Source organism: Carassius gibelio, chromosome B18, assembly GCF_023724105.1.
Source record: "Carassius gibelio isolate Cgi1373 ecotype wild population from Czech Republic chromosome B18, carGib1.2-hapl.c, whole genome shotgun sequence".
In the NCBI taxonomy this organism is placed as follows: Eukaryota; Metazoa; Chordata; class Actinopteri; order Cypriniformes; family Cyprinidae; genus Carassius; species Carassius gibelio.
Window position 1 is genome coordinate 12048313 of NC_068413.1, and position 12132 is coordinate 12060444.

The 12132-nt window shown below is 37.0% G+C and overlaps 1 protein-coding gene across 1 annotated transcript; it reads right to left on the reverse strand.

Moving 5' to 3' along the window:
• Positions 1–3127: 3127 nt before the first annotated feature.
• On the reverse strand, positions 3128–10314 carry LOC127977170 (putative gonadotropin-releasing hormone II receptor). The gene is made up of 3 exons (XM_052581887.1): positions 9649–10314; positions 6747–6951; positions 3128–3750 (listed from the first exon to the last, which is right to left on the reverse strand). The coding sequence occupies exons 1-3, from the start codon at positions 10195–10197 to the stop codon at positions 3284–3286; spliced, it is 1221 nt and encodes a 406-aa protein (XP_052437847.1). The 5' UTR covers positions 10198–10314; the 3' UTR covers positions 3128–3283.
• Between the last annotated feature and the right edge of the window lie 1818 nt (positions 10315–12132).

Consider the following 12132-nt stretch of genomic DNA (forward strand, 5'->3'; position numbering starts at 1 on the left):
AATTGTCATTTATGTGTTTTGCAAATGTATTTATTACGTCTTAAGACTGTTTACACATATTTAAGTAATACTCAACAATTTGTGGATTTAAAAAATGAACATACTGTAATTTTTATTACTGCTCCACACAGACAGCATAAGGACACAATACCATATTATCTTCATGCACAACAAGAGAAAATATGTTTCATAAACACATTGGAGTCATGCATTTAAATAAGGTTTTAACACTGTCACCTCTGTTAATGTCAACAGTTCATATAAATACCATATCATGTTCACATCATGATGCAACAATGTTTTTTTTTTTTTTCTGCGTGTAATCTCTTAATCCTTCGCTTCAGCAAAAATATATAATGGATAGAATGAGAAAATCAGTCATACAATACCTAAATAATGCAAAACCATAAGGCACAGTTTTAGCATCAATGCATACCTAATGTTTCCACCTGAGAACATTAAAGTTCAACTGTGGTTTATTTAATGGTCGGATACTATGTGTGTACATACATATGCAAGTGTATATATATATATATATATATATATATATATATATATATATATATATATATATATATATATATATATATATATATATATATATATATTCTCTTCACCCATGACAGATTGACAGAAAGGACTCACTCCCCTTTCATTTTCCTCCTCTGTACACTTTCTTATTTTATTTACTGAAGTTGAAAATCTAGGTCATTAAGTCCTAAATATATCCTGTAGTGACACATCAATCACAAGAAGTACAACTAGTGGATGTCATGTGAAACACACACTTTGAACTCACAGCAAAGATCATGGTTCTGTTGATTATAGAGCACGTAACATCACATCAGCAGAAATGATAGTATTCACCTGACAATAAAATGAGGAAAGCTTTACAGTTTGTCAGTCTCCAGTTGGACTTCAATACCCTGTGACAAAAGAAGCACCTTCCCTGAGAAGAGTGATGTAAACAAATTCATGAGCTACTCATGTGTCAATCAAATATCATTTTAATGCTAAAAAGTTTGTTGTAATTGCTAGGGACATTAAGTTATGGTGTTGGGTTGTAATCTCAATTCATAATGTAAAGTGTGGTTTTAGCACACATACGGTATGAATTTGCGTATGTTTGAATAGACACTCAAACGTACAATATCAAAGTATTGACAGCATGAAAATGCAGCATTGTACGTATGAAGATAAAGTTACTAAGTCCTTTTATATTTTTAAAATATTTAATTAATTGGTGTATTTTCTTGTATTTATGTCTCTATACTTCTGCCAGAAAGACTCGGGAGATAAAATGATGTACGAAGCATACATTTATCGACAACTCAGCAAGCATAATTATAAATTTCTTTGGTGGAAGGCACCGTCCATGGTTCGTAATCCGAGGGTAGCAACCTGCATTTCCTGCCTGAAGATGAAGGCAGGGGCACAGCCGACCCCCCTGGAAGGTAAGGACAGGACCATCCTGGTGGTGGTGGGGAGGGTGGAGGTTGTTATCACGCCGGCATCTGCAAACTCAAACATGTGTAAGTACGATCTTTTATACTGAAATATAAAGACGTGATTGGATAATGATGAAGGTAATAAGTGACAAAGTAATTGAGTCTTCCTGGCAGAACTTAGGCTAAAGCTTTCATTTTTCTGTGTGATTTCTGGTGCTCTACTGTAATTTTGAAGGATTTTCTAGGATGATTAAACAATATACACAAAATCGTTCCAACAATATTTTTTTTCTCGTTTTTAAAAGTAGTCTCTTATACTCACCAAGGCTGCATTTATTTTATCAAAAATACAGTAAAAGCAGTAATATTGCAAAATATTAGAATACTTAAACATTTATTTTAATATCTTTTATTTTTGTATAAATATTTGCTACATTTTCAGCAGCCATTACTCAGTTAAAGTGCAGTACAGTTTTTAAAGATTCTTCAGAAATGATTCTCATATGCTGATTTGGAGCTCTAGTAACCTTTCTTCTTATCATTAATGCTGAAAACTGTTGATACTTAATATTCTATGCTTAATATACTTTTGAAACATTATAAATGGTTTTATTCCCATTTTAACCAATTCAATGCATCCTTGCTGAATTAAAGTATAAACATTTTTATGGAAGTGTATACAACAGTATACTGAGACTAAAATGATTGTCACTATGCATTTATCTGTCTATTACACTTTTATATCTTATAAGAGTGGTTAGGTTTACGGTAGGAGTGGGCTTCAAAATATGTATATCTGTACAGTTATCACGGAAAGGCGCCAGAATACCTAGCTAAGCCCCAAAGACCAAGTGTAATACTAAGACTATCAGGTAAGTTTCTCCTAGCTCTCCCTCGTGCACATCTCAAATGCTTTCTCTGTAGCTGGCCCAAGACTGGAATAATCTGCAACTGGATGTTAGATGTTCCTTATCTTTAAAAGGATCGTTTGAGATCATATTTGTACACACTTCAGGATATGGATGTTTTTATGCTTGTATTGTTGTTGTTTTTTGTTTTGCTTTCCATTGTAATGTACAGCACCTTGGAACTACTGTGTAGCCTGTAAGGTGCTATATAAATAAATAAACAAACTAACAAATTAAGATGCTTAGATTAGATCTTAGATGCATTCATATTGTACATTTTAGCCTACATCCAAACATACAAAACAATGTATGTGTAAACACCATAAATACAGATTCTGAGTTAAGGCTGCCCAGTAATACTAGCACAGCAAGGGTCTGGGTTGATTCCAAAAAGAAGAAATGCTTCCAAATAACGCCAGACAATTATTCAAGAACCAGTGCACATGAATTTGCATTTGTAATATCTCAAAATGCTAAATTCACACTTATTATCTGTCTTGTTTATTTATTAGATGAAACTAATCTCTTCAGCAAATCAAGAGCGATGCCCTTTGTGATAGCAGGTGAAGATGTAAAAAAAAAAAAACTTTAATGTAAATGTCATTTTTAACAAAAGCCACAAGTAGAAATGGTCTAATTAAACTGCAATGTGATTGACGTATTTAGCAAAGAGCAAATGATTACAAAACTTAATCACCTGTATCAGAAAAATAGATGGGTATTAAATATAATAGCTCATCAGTGAATGAAATGTGACACACTTGGGCTCAATTGGAAACTGTCTAATGTTGTTGAGGAGAACCGGCATGAGTGTGTTGTTGTCTCATTGTTCTTGTGAGCAGCTAGACAGCCAGTACAAGGCCTGCCTTGTCACATCCGTATCTTTAATCAAATGACACTTTCAAGGCTCGATTGGTAGGGTTGCCACTACTCCTTGTTTTCACTGTCAGCTGGCTTCTTATCTTCCCCACTCACTGCATTCTGCTCCAGGTCAGCTCCTGGACTGGTCTTGGTCACTCTTTTCATGCGAAATGGGGATGGTGAGCATTTCAGTGAGCCCGTCATGATGGAATTATTCTCTGACTCTGTGAGTACAATCGCATTGCGACAGTAGTGCTTCAGTCCTTTGCGAAAATGGATGGTGAAGAGGCCATAAGTGATGGGATCCAAAATCGCATTAAAGAGCCCAAAAATAAACAGCATGTGAGTGAGTGAGTGAGAAACAGTCTCTTCTAAATCCTCAGGAAGGAACCAGTACCACAGACCGAGCAAGTAGTATGGTGTCCAGCAAACTATGAAAGAGGTCACTATGACTATGCTCATTTTCAAAGTCCTCATACGGGCCTTTGGGATGTTGCTGTTGGAACGCCGTAAGTGGACCTCCTTTGACGATACTGTAAAAGCAAGACGATTTTTTTATAAACTTACAGTGGAAATATCATTTATATACAAGTATTTTATTTCATTACAGTATTTAAAGGGATAGTTTACCCACAAATGCAAATTCACCCTCAAGTCATTTAAAACCTATAAGACATTCATTTTTCTGTACAGCTCAATAATAGATATTATACATAATTGGACTGAAATGTATGACTTCGTAAAATTAAAGTCCAACCTAATTAGACCCTCCCTTGGTAGAGACTCATTTGGAGTCTCTTACGAATAAAAACTCTAAGACACTTTTTCAGAATGTTTTTATGTTCCATTGACAAAATTAAGTCATACAGATTTGGAATGACACTAGAGTAAGTAAATGATGACAGGATTTTCAAATGTCTATATGTTATCAAGATGGCGCCTGTGGCGAGTGGGGCGGGGCCGAGAGGCGTGGGAACGAGGGGTGGGGCGCAGGTGCAGCTCATTTTCAATCACTACACCTGGCCTCACTCCTCGTTCCCACGCCTCTCGGCCCCGCCCCACTCGCCACAGCGCCAAACATGGCTGCCATGGTGCTTAGCTCTCAAGTTGTTTTACAGTTTTTGTTAGTTTTTCCTGTCTTTTGTTTATAAAATACAATCAGTTTCACCATGGATGAACTGATGAACATTCGGCAGAACACACCACGCAATCTTCTACAGGTTTTCGATTATATATACGTTTAGCTGAACACTGTATTTGGTGGAACAGCGGAGGTAATCAAAATCTTTAGGAAGTACAAATGGGGGAAGCGAGCCAGTGTGCTCGTGAAGCTTAGACAGCACGGATTTCGAATGGCACTGCCTAGCTTACATCTGGCATATCTCTGCTCTCTACCCGACAAAACAGACCAACTTCTTCTGCTCTCCAGGAAAAATAATGTTGCTCTGTGTTTCACTGAAACCTGGCTGAATGATGCAATTCCGGACAGTGGGTTAAATCTGCTGGGCTTCCAGCTGTTCAGAGAGGATCATAATGTAGAATCAGTGAATGGTGGCAGGACATGCTTCTTCATCAACTTTAAGCCTTTCTACTTACCATGGGAGTTTTCCTCTGTCATTCTCATAAGTGCCTACATTCCTCCACAAGTGCACATGAGCTCGGATCAGATCACAGACACAGAGCAACATCACACAGACTCTGTTATAATCATTCTAGGGGACTTTAATAAAGTAAATCTTTTCATTGAACTGGGAGAGTATAGACAGCACATTACATGTCACCCCAGAGACAGTAATATATTTGGATCACTGTTACACCACAATAAAGAATGCATATCACTCTGTCTCACGGGCAGCTTCGGGGCTTTCTGAGGGGGGTCTCGAGCCCCTGCCCCTTTGTGGTCCAGCGCTAAAGTGCCCTTGCACTGCGGTCTGCCCCCAGTCCGCGATTTCTGCCAAGGGTAGGATATTAATATTTTTGATTGTGGATGATAAAAAATGTCCCCACAATTTGCTTTTGAAGAAATATCGTTGTATTGTGATGCAGCGCACATTTTCATCTGCAGTTCTGGTGCCACCGAATCAATATACTACGACATATATTAACATCAGTGTTAACACTGCGGTAGTGTCACTCTCACGGGACACTGGATTTATTCACAAAATACTTTTTTTTTTTTTTGCATCTCGTTTAAAGCCTCGCTGGTTATTTAAAAGTTTCGTTTGTGTGCTTTTCTGACATGCGGCTTTTCTGAGCACAAAGCCCGGCACGAAAATTAAAAAGCCAATCAAACTGCCAGATTACTGAACTAAGTTATGTTTTGTGCTAATACTGTCAAAACACACAAGGTTTATGTATAGACTCAGTTGGACATGTCTAAAATGAAAGTAAACAACTGAACGACACAGATGGATGGCTACATGCTGCCGTGTTAATTAAAGGGATAGTTCACCCTAAAATTTAATTTCTGTCATTGTTTATTCACTCACATGTTCTACCAAACCTATATTAACTTATTTCTTGTGCTGAACACAAAAGAATAATCTGTGTAACCAAACAGTTGTTGGTCCACATTGAATTCAATAGTAGGAGCAAAAAAGAAAAAATATAATGGATGACACTGTGGACCAGCAACTGTTTCGTTTTCCATCTTCTTCAAAATAGCGTTTATGTTTAGGAAAATAAGGTGATTATAAATGTGATATTGCATAGCTTGTAGCTGCCTCTCATTTTGGGGGTGTTTTGTGCAGTTTGGGGGGGGGGGGGGGGGGTTGTGCAGTTCGTGCGGTGCTCGCATCGTGGTTTTTGACGCCGGTAAAGTTAGTTTGACTTTGACAATTATTAGACTTTCTTTTTTTTGCCAGTTAAACTCTTAGTGTCTGTTTTGTTTTGAGCCCAAACTAACTCAGATAGTCATATATATATATATATATATATATATATATATATATATATATATATATATATATATATATATATATATATATATATATATGTGTGTGTCCTTTACGTTGCACTAGGCGTAATTTCTAGGGAATTTTTTTTTACTGATTAACCATGACATTATAATATAAAACCAATACTAAAATGTTCAGAAAAACATACTGTTATTGCACAAAGTTCCATTTTTTGAATTACTGTTTTAACTTTAATGTATGCAATAATATAAATCCATTAAACAGATAACCCCATTTGATCTAAAGGTATCAAACCAACTGTAAAATATACAGAATATTATTCAGTTTAATGCATAAGGCTTACTTTTTCAGATTACGCCTTTATTGTTTTTATAGACAGTACCAGGGCTCTGAATGGGTCAAGGAACAAAAACGAACATTTTGACAGGAACAGAACCAGAAACAGAAACGAAATAAAATTGTATATTTCCGAACAGAATTGAAAATTTGAAATGGCAGTTAACTGGTTAATAACGTTATTTTATCGTTCCATTTAGTATTTGAAATTTGCTGTCAACCAATCACAAATTCCAGCAGTACGGCATATGCGTTTCAAATTAAATGCCACCTACTGTTTCCCTTGGTCATTCTGCGAGAGATCTCCACCAAGATCCTTGTGTAGCAGCAGATCATGATGGCCAGAGGCATCAGAAAGAGGCAAATGAAAGTAAACATATTGTAGATGGTCTCCTGCCAGTGTTTGACAAAGCTCCCTCGAGTGGTGCACTGAGTGAACTTGGCTGGCACAGTGATGGTCACATTGTGAAACAGGAATATCTGTTGGGGAAATCAGCAGATCAGCAGACCAATCACAACTTTATTTTTAATACTATTAAATACCTTAACAATGCCTAATATATTAAGGTGTAGTTCCCCCCAAAAATATGAAAATTAACTTTATATTTATTCACCCTGAGGTCATCAAAGATGTAGATGAGTCTGATTGAAACAAATTAAAAATGACTATAATGACTAATTGTGCCTTTTCTTCACTGAACTCTAAGTGACTTTTAAATGCTAAATGTTAAACGCATCTACAGCCAACTAATCAAGTGAACACTGTCAGCTGTGCAAATCAGATGTGGCATATATTCCCTACAGCAAAAGGCTCAATTTTCCCAGGATCAGTCTTTTGCAGAACATTTCATAAATATTATGATGCCAGACTACAAATTCTAACTATGACAAGGAGATTCCCTAATTACAAATTAAGACTGGCAGAGCCAATGGTGACATACAGAGGGAAGCCATCTGTCTGTTTATGCCTCAGAAATGAATCACAAAAAAAAAAAAAAAAAAAATGGATAAACAAATGATAACAAAATATTTGCTATAACCCGTTTCGACCTTATATCTTTTGCCATATCTGTCTGAAATAAAATTCTCTCCAATATTGGGTGTGAGGATCATTTGAGGCTTGTGTAAGAAAACATGTAAAATGTAAAAACATCTGATTGACTTACAGACTGCATACATTATCTTTTGTGTTTGTGTGTGTGTGTGTGTGTGTGAGTGTGTGTGTAATGTTGAGTAATGTGTCTTAGTAAGTGCCAGTCATTATGTTAAATCTGAGGTGAAATTACAGGGCTGATGAGAGCGTGTAGTGTAATTGCTGAACTAATCTAACGTCTATGAATTTTTACAGCACTTTCTAGCTCTGATTCTAATTTTACAACAGGTCTAGGGAGAATGCTGAATATGAAATAAGTTACTGATTTAAAACATGAGGCTTTTAGTATGATTTGAAAGAAAATCTGACAAGATATATATATATATATTTTTTTTTTTTTTTTTTTTTACAGTAATACATTAAAGGGATACTTTAATCCCCTTTACACCCTTTACCTTAACTTTACACCCCAAAATGAAAGTTCTGTCATCATTTACTCACACATTACAACACTGTAATGACTTTCTTCTTCTGTGAGAGGCAAAAGGAGAAGTATGCTTAAAGCTGCGGTAGGGAACTTTTGACGCTCTAGCGGTTAATAAACAGAACTGCTTGCGTCTTGCGGAAGAACATTGTAGCCGGAACTACTTCTCTCTGTTTATGTCTATGAAGAATCACAAAGGTACTGGGTTACTCCGCCGCGGTATCCCCGAAGCAATCTAAAATAGTATGAATATAAACACTTATTATAGGTGCACCCTAGCGATTCAGGACAAGCCAAAAACACGATTTGGAAAATGGATTCATGGTGTACTCACTTATTATATACATTTTTCTACATTTTGAACACAAACAAGGTTACGGACCGCAGCTCTGATTGGTTATTTTTTACCTGGAGCGATGGAGTTTCTGCAAATGGCAATAGGACCACTGGGAGGAGCCAGAGGAGCTTGACTTTTTCACAGATTATCTGTCTCATATTCTACTGTCAGGACATGACAGGTTTAATAAATATGTAAAAAATATTTTTTTACAAAAGTTCCCTACAGCACCTTTAATGTTTATGATGCTTTTATTCTATACAGAATTATGGTGACATTGGGGAAGTTGTGGCCTAATGGTTAGAGATTCAGACTCATATTCCAAAGGTTGCAAGCTTGAGTCTCAGGGAGTGAATGTAGTGCTCTCTCCACCTTCAATACCACAACTGAGGTCCCCCAACTGCTCCCTTGGTGCTGCAGCAAAAATGGCTGCCCACTGCTCTGGGTGTCTGTTCATGGTGTGTGTGTGTGTGTGTGTGTGTACAATTTGGATGGGTTTAATGAAGAGCACGTATTCCGAGTATGGGTCACCATACTTGGCTGTATGTTACATCACTTTCACTTTTTTCATTGACTTAAAATGGAATTGTGATTGATATGATCAAGTTCCAAAAATAACAAAAAATATAACCATAAAATAGCAGTAGCAGTACCATAGCAGTCCATGCGATGATATATGATACCTTTGTGTTAGGGACACTAAGGGTTAACTAAGAATGTCTTTTGTGATGATTTTAGTATGTGCATATTCAAATTCGGTGCATTTGTATGTGTAGCATGGCATCAGTGACATTAATCATGGTGTGAAATGCCATATTACATAAGTGGGATTGTCGGTGATGATGCATTGCACATATGCATTGAATAGAAAAGAGCAGTTTGGACAATCTGTTAAATAACTTTATATTATTTATAAAATATATTCAACAGAAAAAGTAAATTAAACTGGTCTGGAATGACACGAGGAGAGTAAATGATAACAGGATTTTCATTTTCCATTCTAAAAACTGTATAGCACGCTTGTCAAATCCATTTTCCATTTTGAAGTAAATGCATTTTTGGTTTAAAATTAGATTAAATATGAAAAATCTGAATATTTCAAGTCTGAGCTCAAGAAGGCAAGCCATTAAACTTCCTGTTGTTTCAATTTTGATCTCTATACTTGATTCAGGGTGTTATACCAGACTCTGGGGGTTCTGGTGAATTCAAGCAAAGCAGCATACAGAGAACAGACACAATGAAAAACTTAAAAAATCTCCTCACCTGAGGGACAGAGAAAACAACACTCATCACCCAGGCCACGCTCAGCATTATTTTGTTCTTCTTCTTAGCCTTATTGATGGCCAGAGGGTTGAGAATGGCCGACTGCCTGTCCAGGCTTATGACCACAGTCACGAACGCACAGGAGTACATTGCCACGAGCTTCAGAAACATTAGCAATCTGCAAGCCAGATCCCCCGCCAACCACTGAACTGTAATGTTCCAAGCGGCATCCACTGGCATCACGATGAAAGTCACCAGCAGATCGGCAACGGTGAGGTTCATGATTAAAATTCTTACATGAGATTTGCGCTTGTTGTTGGTGCTGGCAGCCCACAACACGGAGAGGTTGCACACAGCTGACACTGCGCAAAGAGTGAAGGTAATTATCACCCTCACTTTTGCTGCCATGGAAAAAGTGGGCAGCTGCAATGCCGCTTCACCTGTGCTATTGTTACACATGGGCAAGGTGTAGTCACAGCTACTATTCAGAGTATCTGCAGTCAGCTGATGAAACATGATGTTCTCAGATATTGGAGAGCTGTCATTCATCTCTGAAAAGCGAAAGCGCGTGTTTGCTGCATTCACTCGGCTATCTACTGCACAATGAGGCTCACAGATGATTCATCATGATCCTGGGAGGAGACTGTGATAGTCCCTGGAAAAGCTCCTTCAGCTGATAATACTAAAGTGGGATTAAAAAAATAAATAATAAGACACCATTCTGATACATTTCACAAAAAAAAAAAAAAAAAAAAAAAAAAAAAAAATTGGATGGATGGATGGATGAAATCAAATGTATCATCATAATGCAAGTTTAACAGTATTGATTGATCTTTAAATTATTACCTTTAAATGCTAAGACACTATGTATCATCATGTACACTATAAAACGACTTTTTTCAGTTGTAAACAAAAAACTGCAGTATGTTAACCAAGAAGGTTCAATTTCAGTTTTTCTAGCTACTTCAAAATGTCACGTTTAATTCAGTAAGTTAGCCTACCTGTCCTATCTGTTTGTAATGCATTAAACTCCCAAACGGGTTTATCTAGCCTACTCATTCAACAGCCCCCTATGTATTATATGTCTTTATTCTAATTAAAATAATTTTCATTCTTACCTGTTACACTTCTGCTTGAACGATCGCTTAGAGCATTAGAAGAAATACAATCACCTTGAAATAAGTAGTTGTTCATAAACATTGGTCAATTCGTATTATCCATTATCTCTAAAATCCGCTCTTCAAGTTCAAATGTAGCTCTTTTCAATCACTTGTCCAGACAGATGAGTAGTTTGTCATCCCACAAGACACCTGTTCGCAAGGTAACATTCGTCTTGGTGATTGGCTGCAAGTTATTCAGGGTGATTTGTACTAAATAATGCACCTCTACCTTTTCAGAAAAAAATACCCTTTAAATACACCGAAAGGTTTAAAAATATTAACCAGTGCGTATCTACCACAGAATCCTCGGTTGGTGCTTTCTATTCCAGTTGGAGAGTGAAGTGTGATGTCCGTGTGTGTGTCTGATTCACTCCGCTTTCCACCTCTTAATTCCCTCGCGCGTCACTTGACAACACCCGCGCGCTCTCTCGCCGCGCGTGACAATCTGAACTGTCATCACGTAGGGCAGTTGTGTTGCCGTTATCCACGTGGAACATGCATGTTTTTGTATGATACATTCTGTTATTTCATCTAAAAGCAGAGGACGAATTACTCGGGTGGGAGGGGGAGGGTTTGTCTGGGGATTTGAATCCTCCAACCCGAAGCGGGGTTATAGATAGCCTGAAGAGTTTTAATTATGCATAGTGTTTCATTGATATTTCAAACACAATTTAAGTAAACACAAAGATTAGATTACAAATTGGTTAGCACATATATTCATGCTGTGCCAAACAGATGTTCACAAATTTAGCTCGAGATCACCTGGGGAGGTTACTAAAGCACGAGTTCTAGTGGTTCAATAAAACACATAAATAGTTATTATCATTGTTATAAATGTGTTTTCAGTGTGTCTTAATGTGCCGCAAAGCCAGTTTTAAAGGGTAAGTTCACCCAGATAGCAAAATTATGGAATTAATAACTTACCCTCATGTTGTTTCAAACCCGTAAGACCTCAGTTTATCTTCAGAACAAAGTTTAAGATATTTTAGATTTAGTCAGAGAGCTCTCAGTCCCTCCATTGAAGCTGTGTGTATTTTATACTGTCCATATCTAGAAAGGTAAGAAAAACATCATCAAAGTAGTCCATGTGACATCAGAGGGTAAGTTAGAATGTTTTGAAGCATCGAAAATACATTTTGGTACAAAACTAGCAAAAACAACGACTTTATTCAGCATTGTCTTCTCTTCCGTGTCTGTTGTGAGAGAGAGTTCAAAACAAAGCAGTCTGGATTTCCGGTTTGCAAACAAATCATTCAGTTCACCAGATCGAACTGAATCATTTTAAACGGTTTGCATCTCTAATACGCATTAATCCACAAATGAC

Coding starts and splice junctions, on each gene's coding strand:
- LOC127977170 (XM_052581887.1), bottom strand. CDS start 10,197: ATGAATGACAGCTCTCCAATATCTGAGAACATCATGTTTCATCAGCTG. Junction 6,952..9,648: donor TTGTTTTCTCTGTCCCTCAG/GTGAGGAGATTT, acceptor TTTCCCCAACAG/ATATTCCTGTTTCACAATGT. Junction 3,751..6,746: donor CAGAATGACCAAGGGAAACA/GTAGGTGGCATT, acceptor TTGCTTTTACAG/TATCGTCAAAGGAGGTCCAC.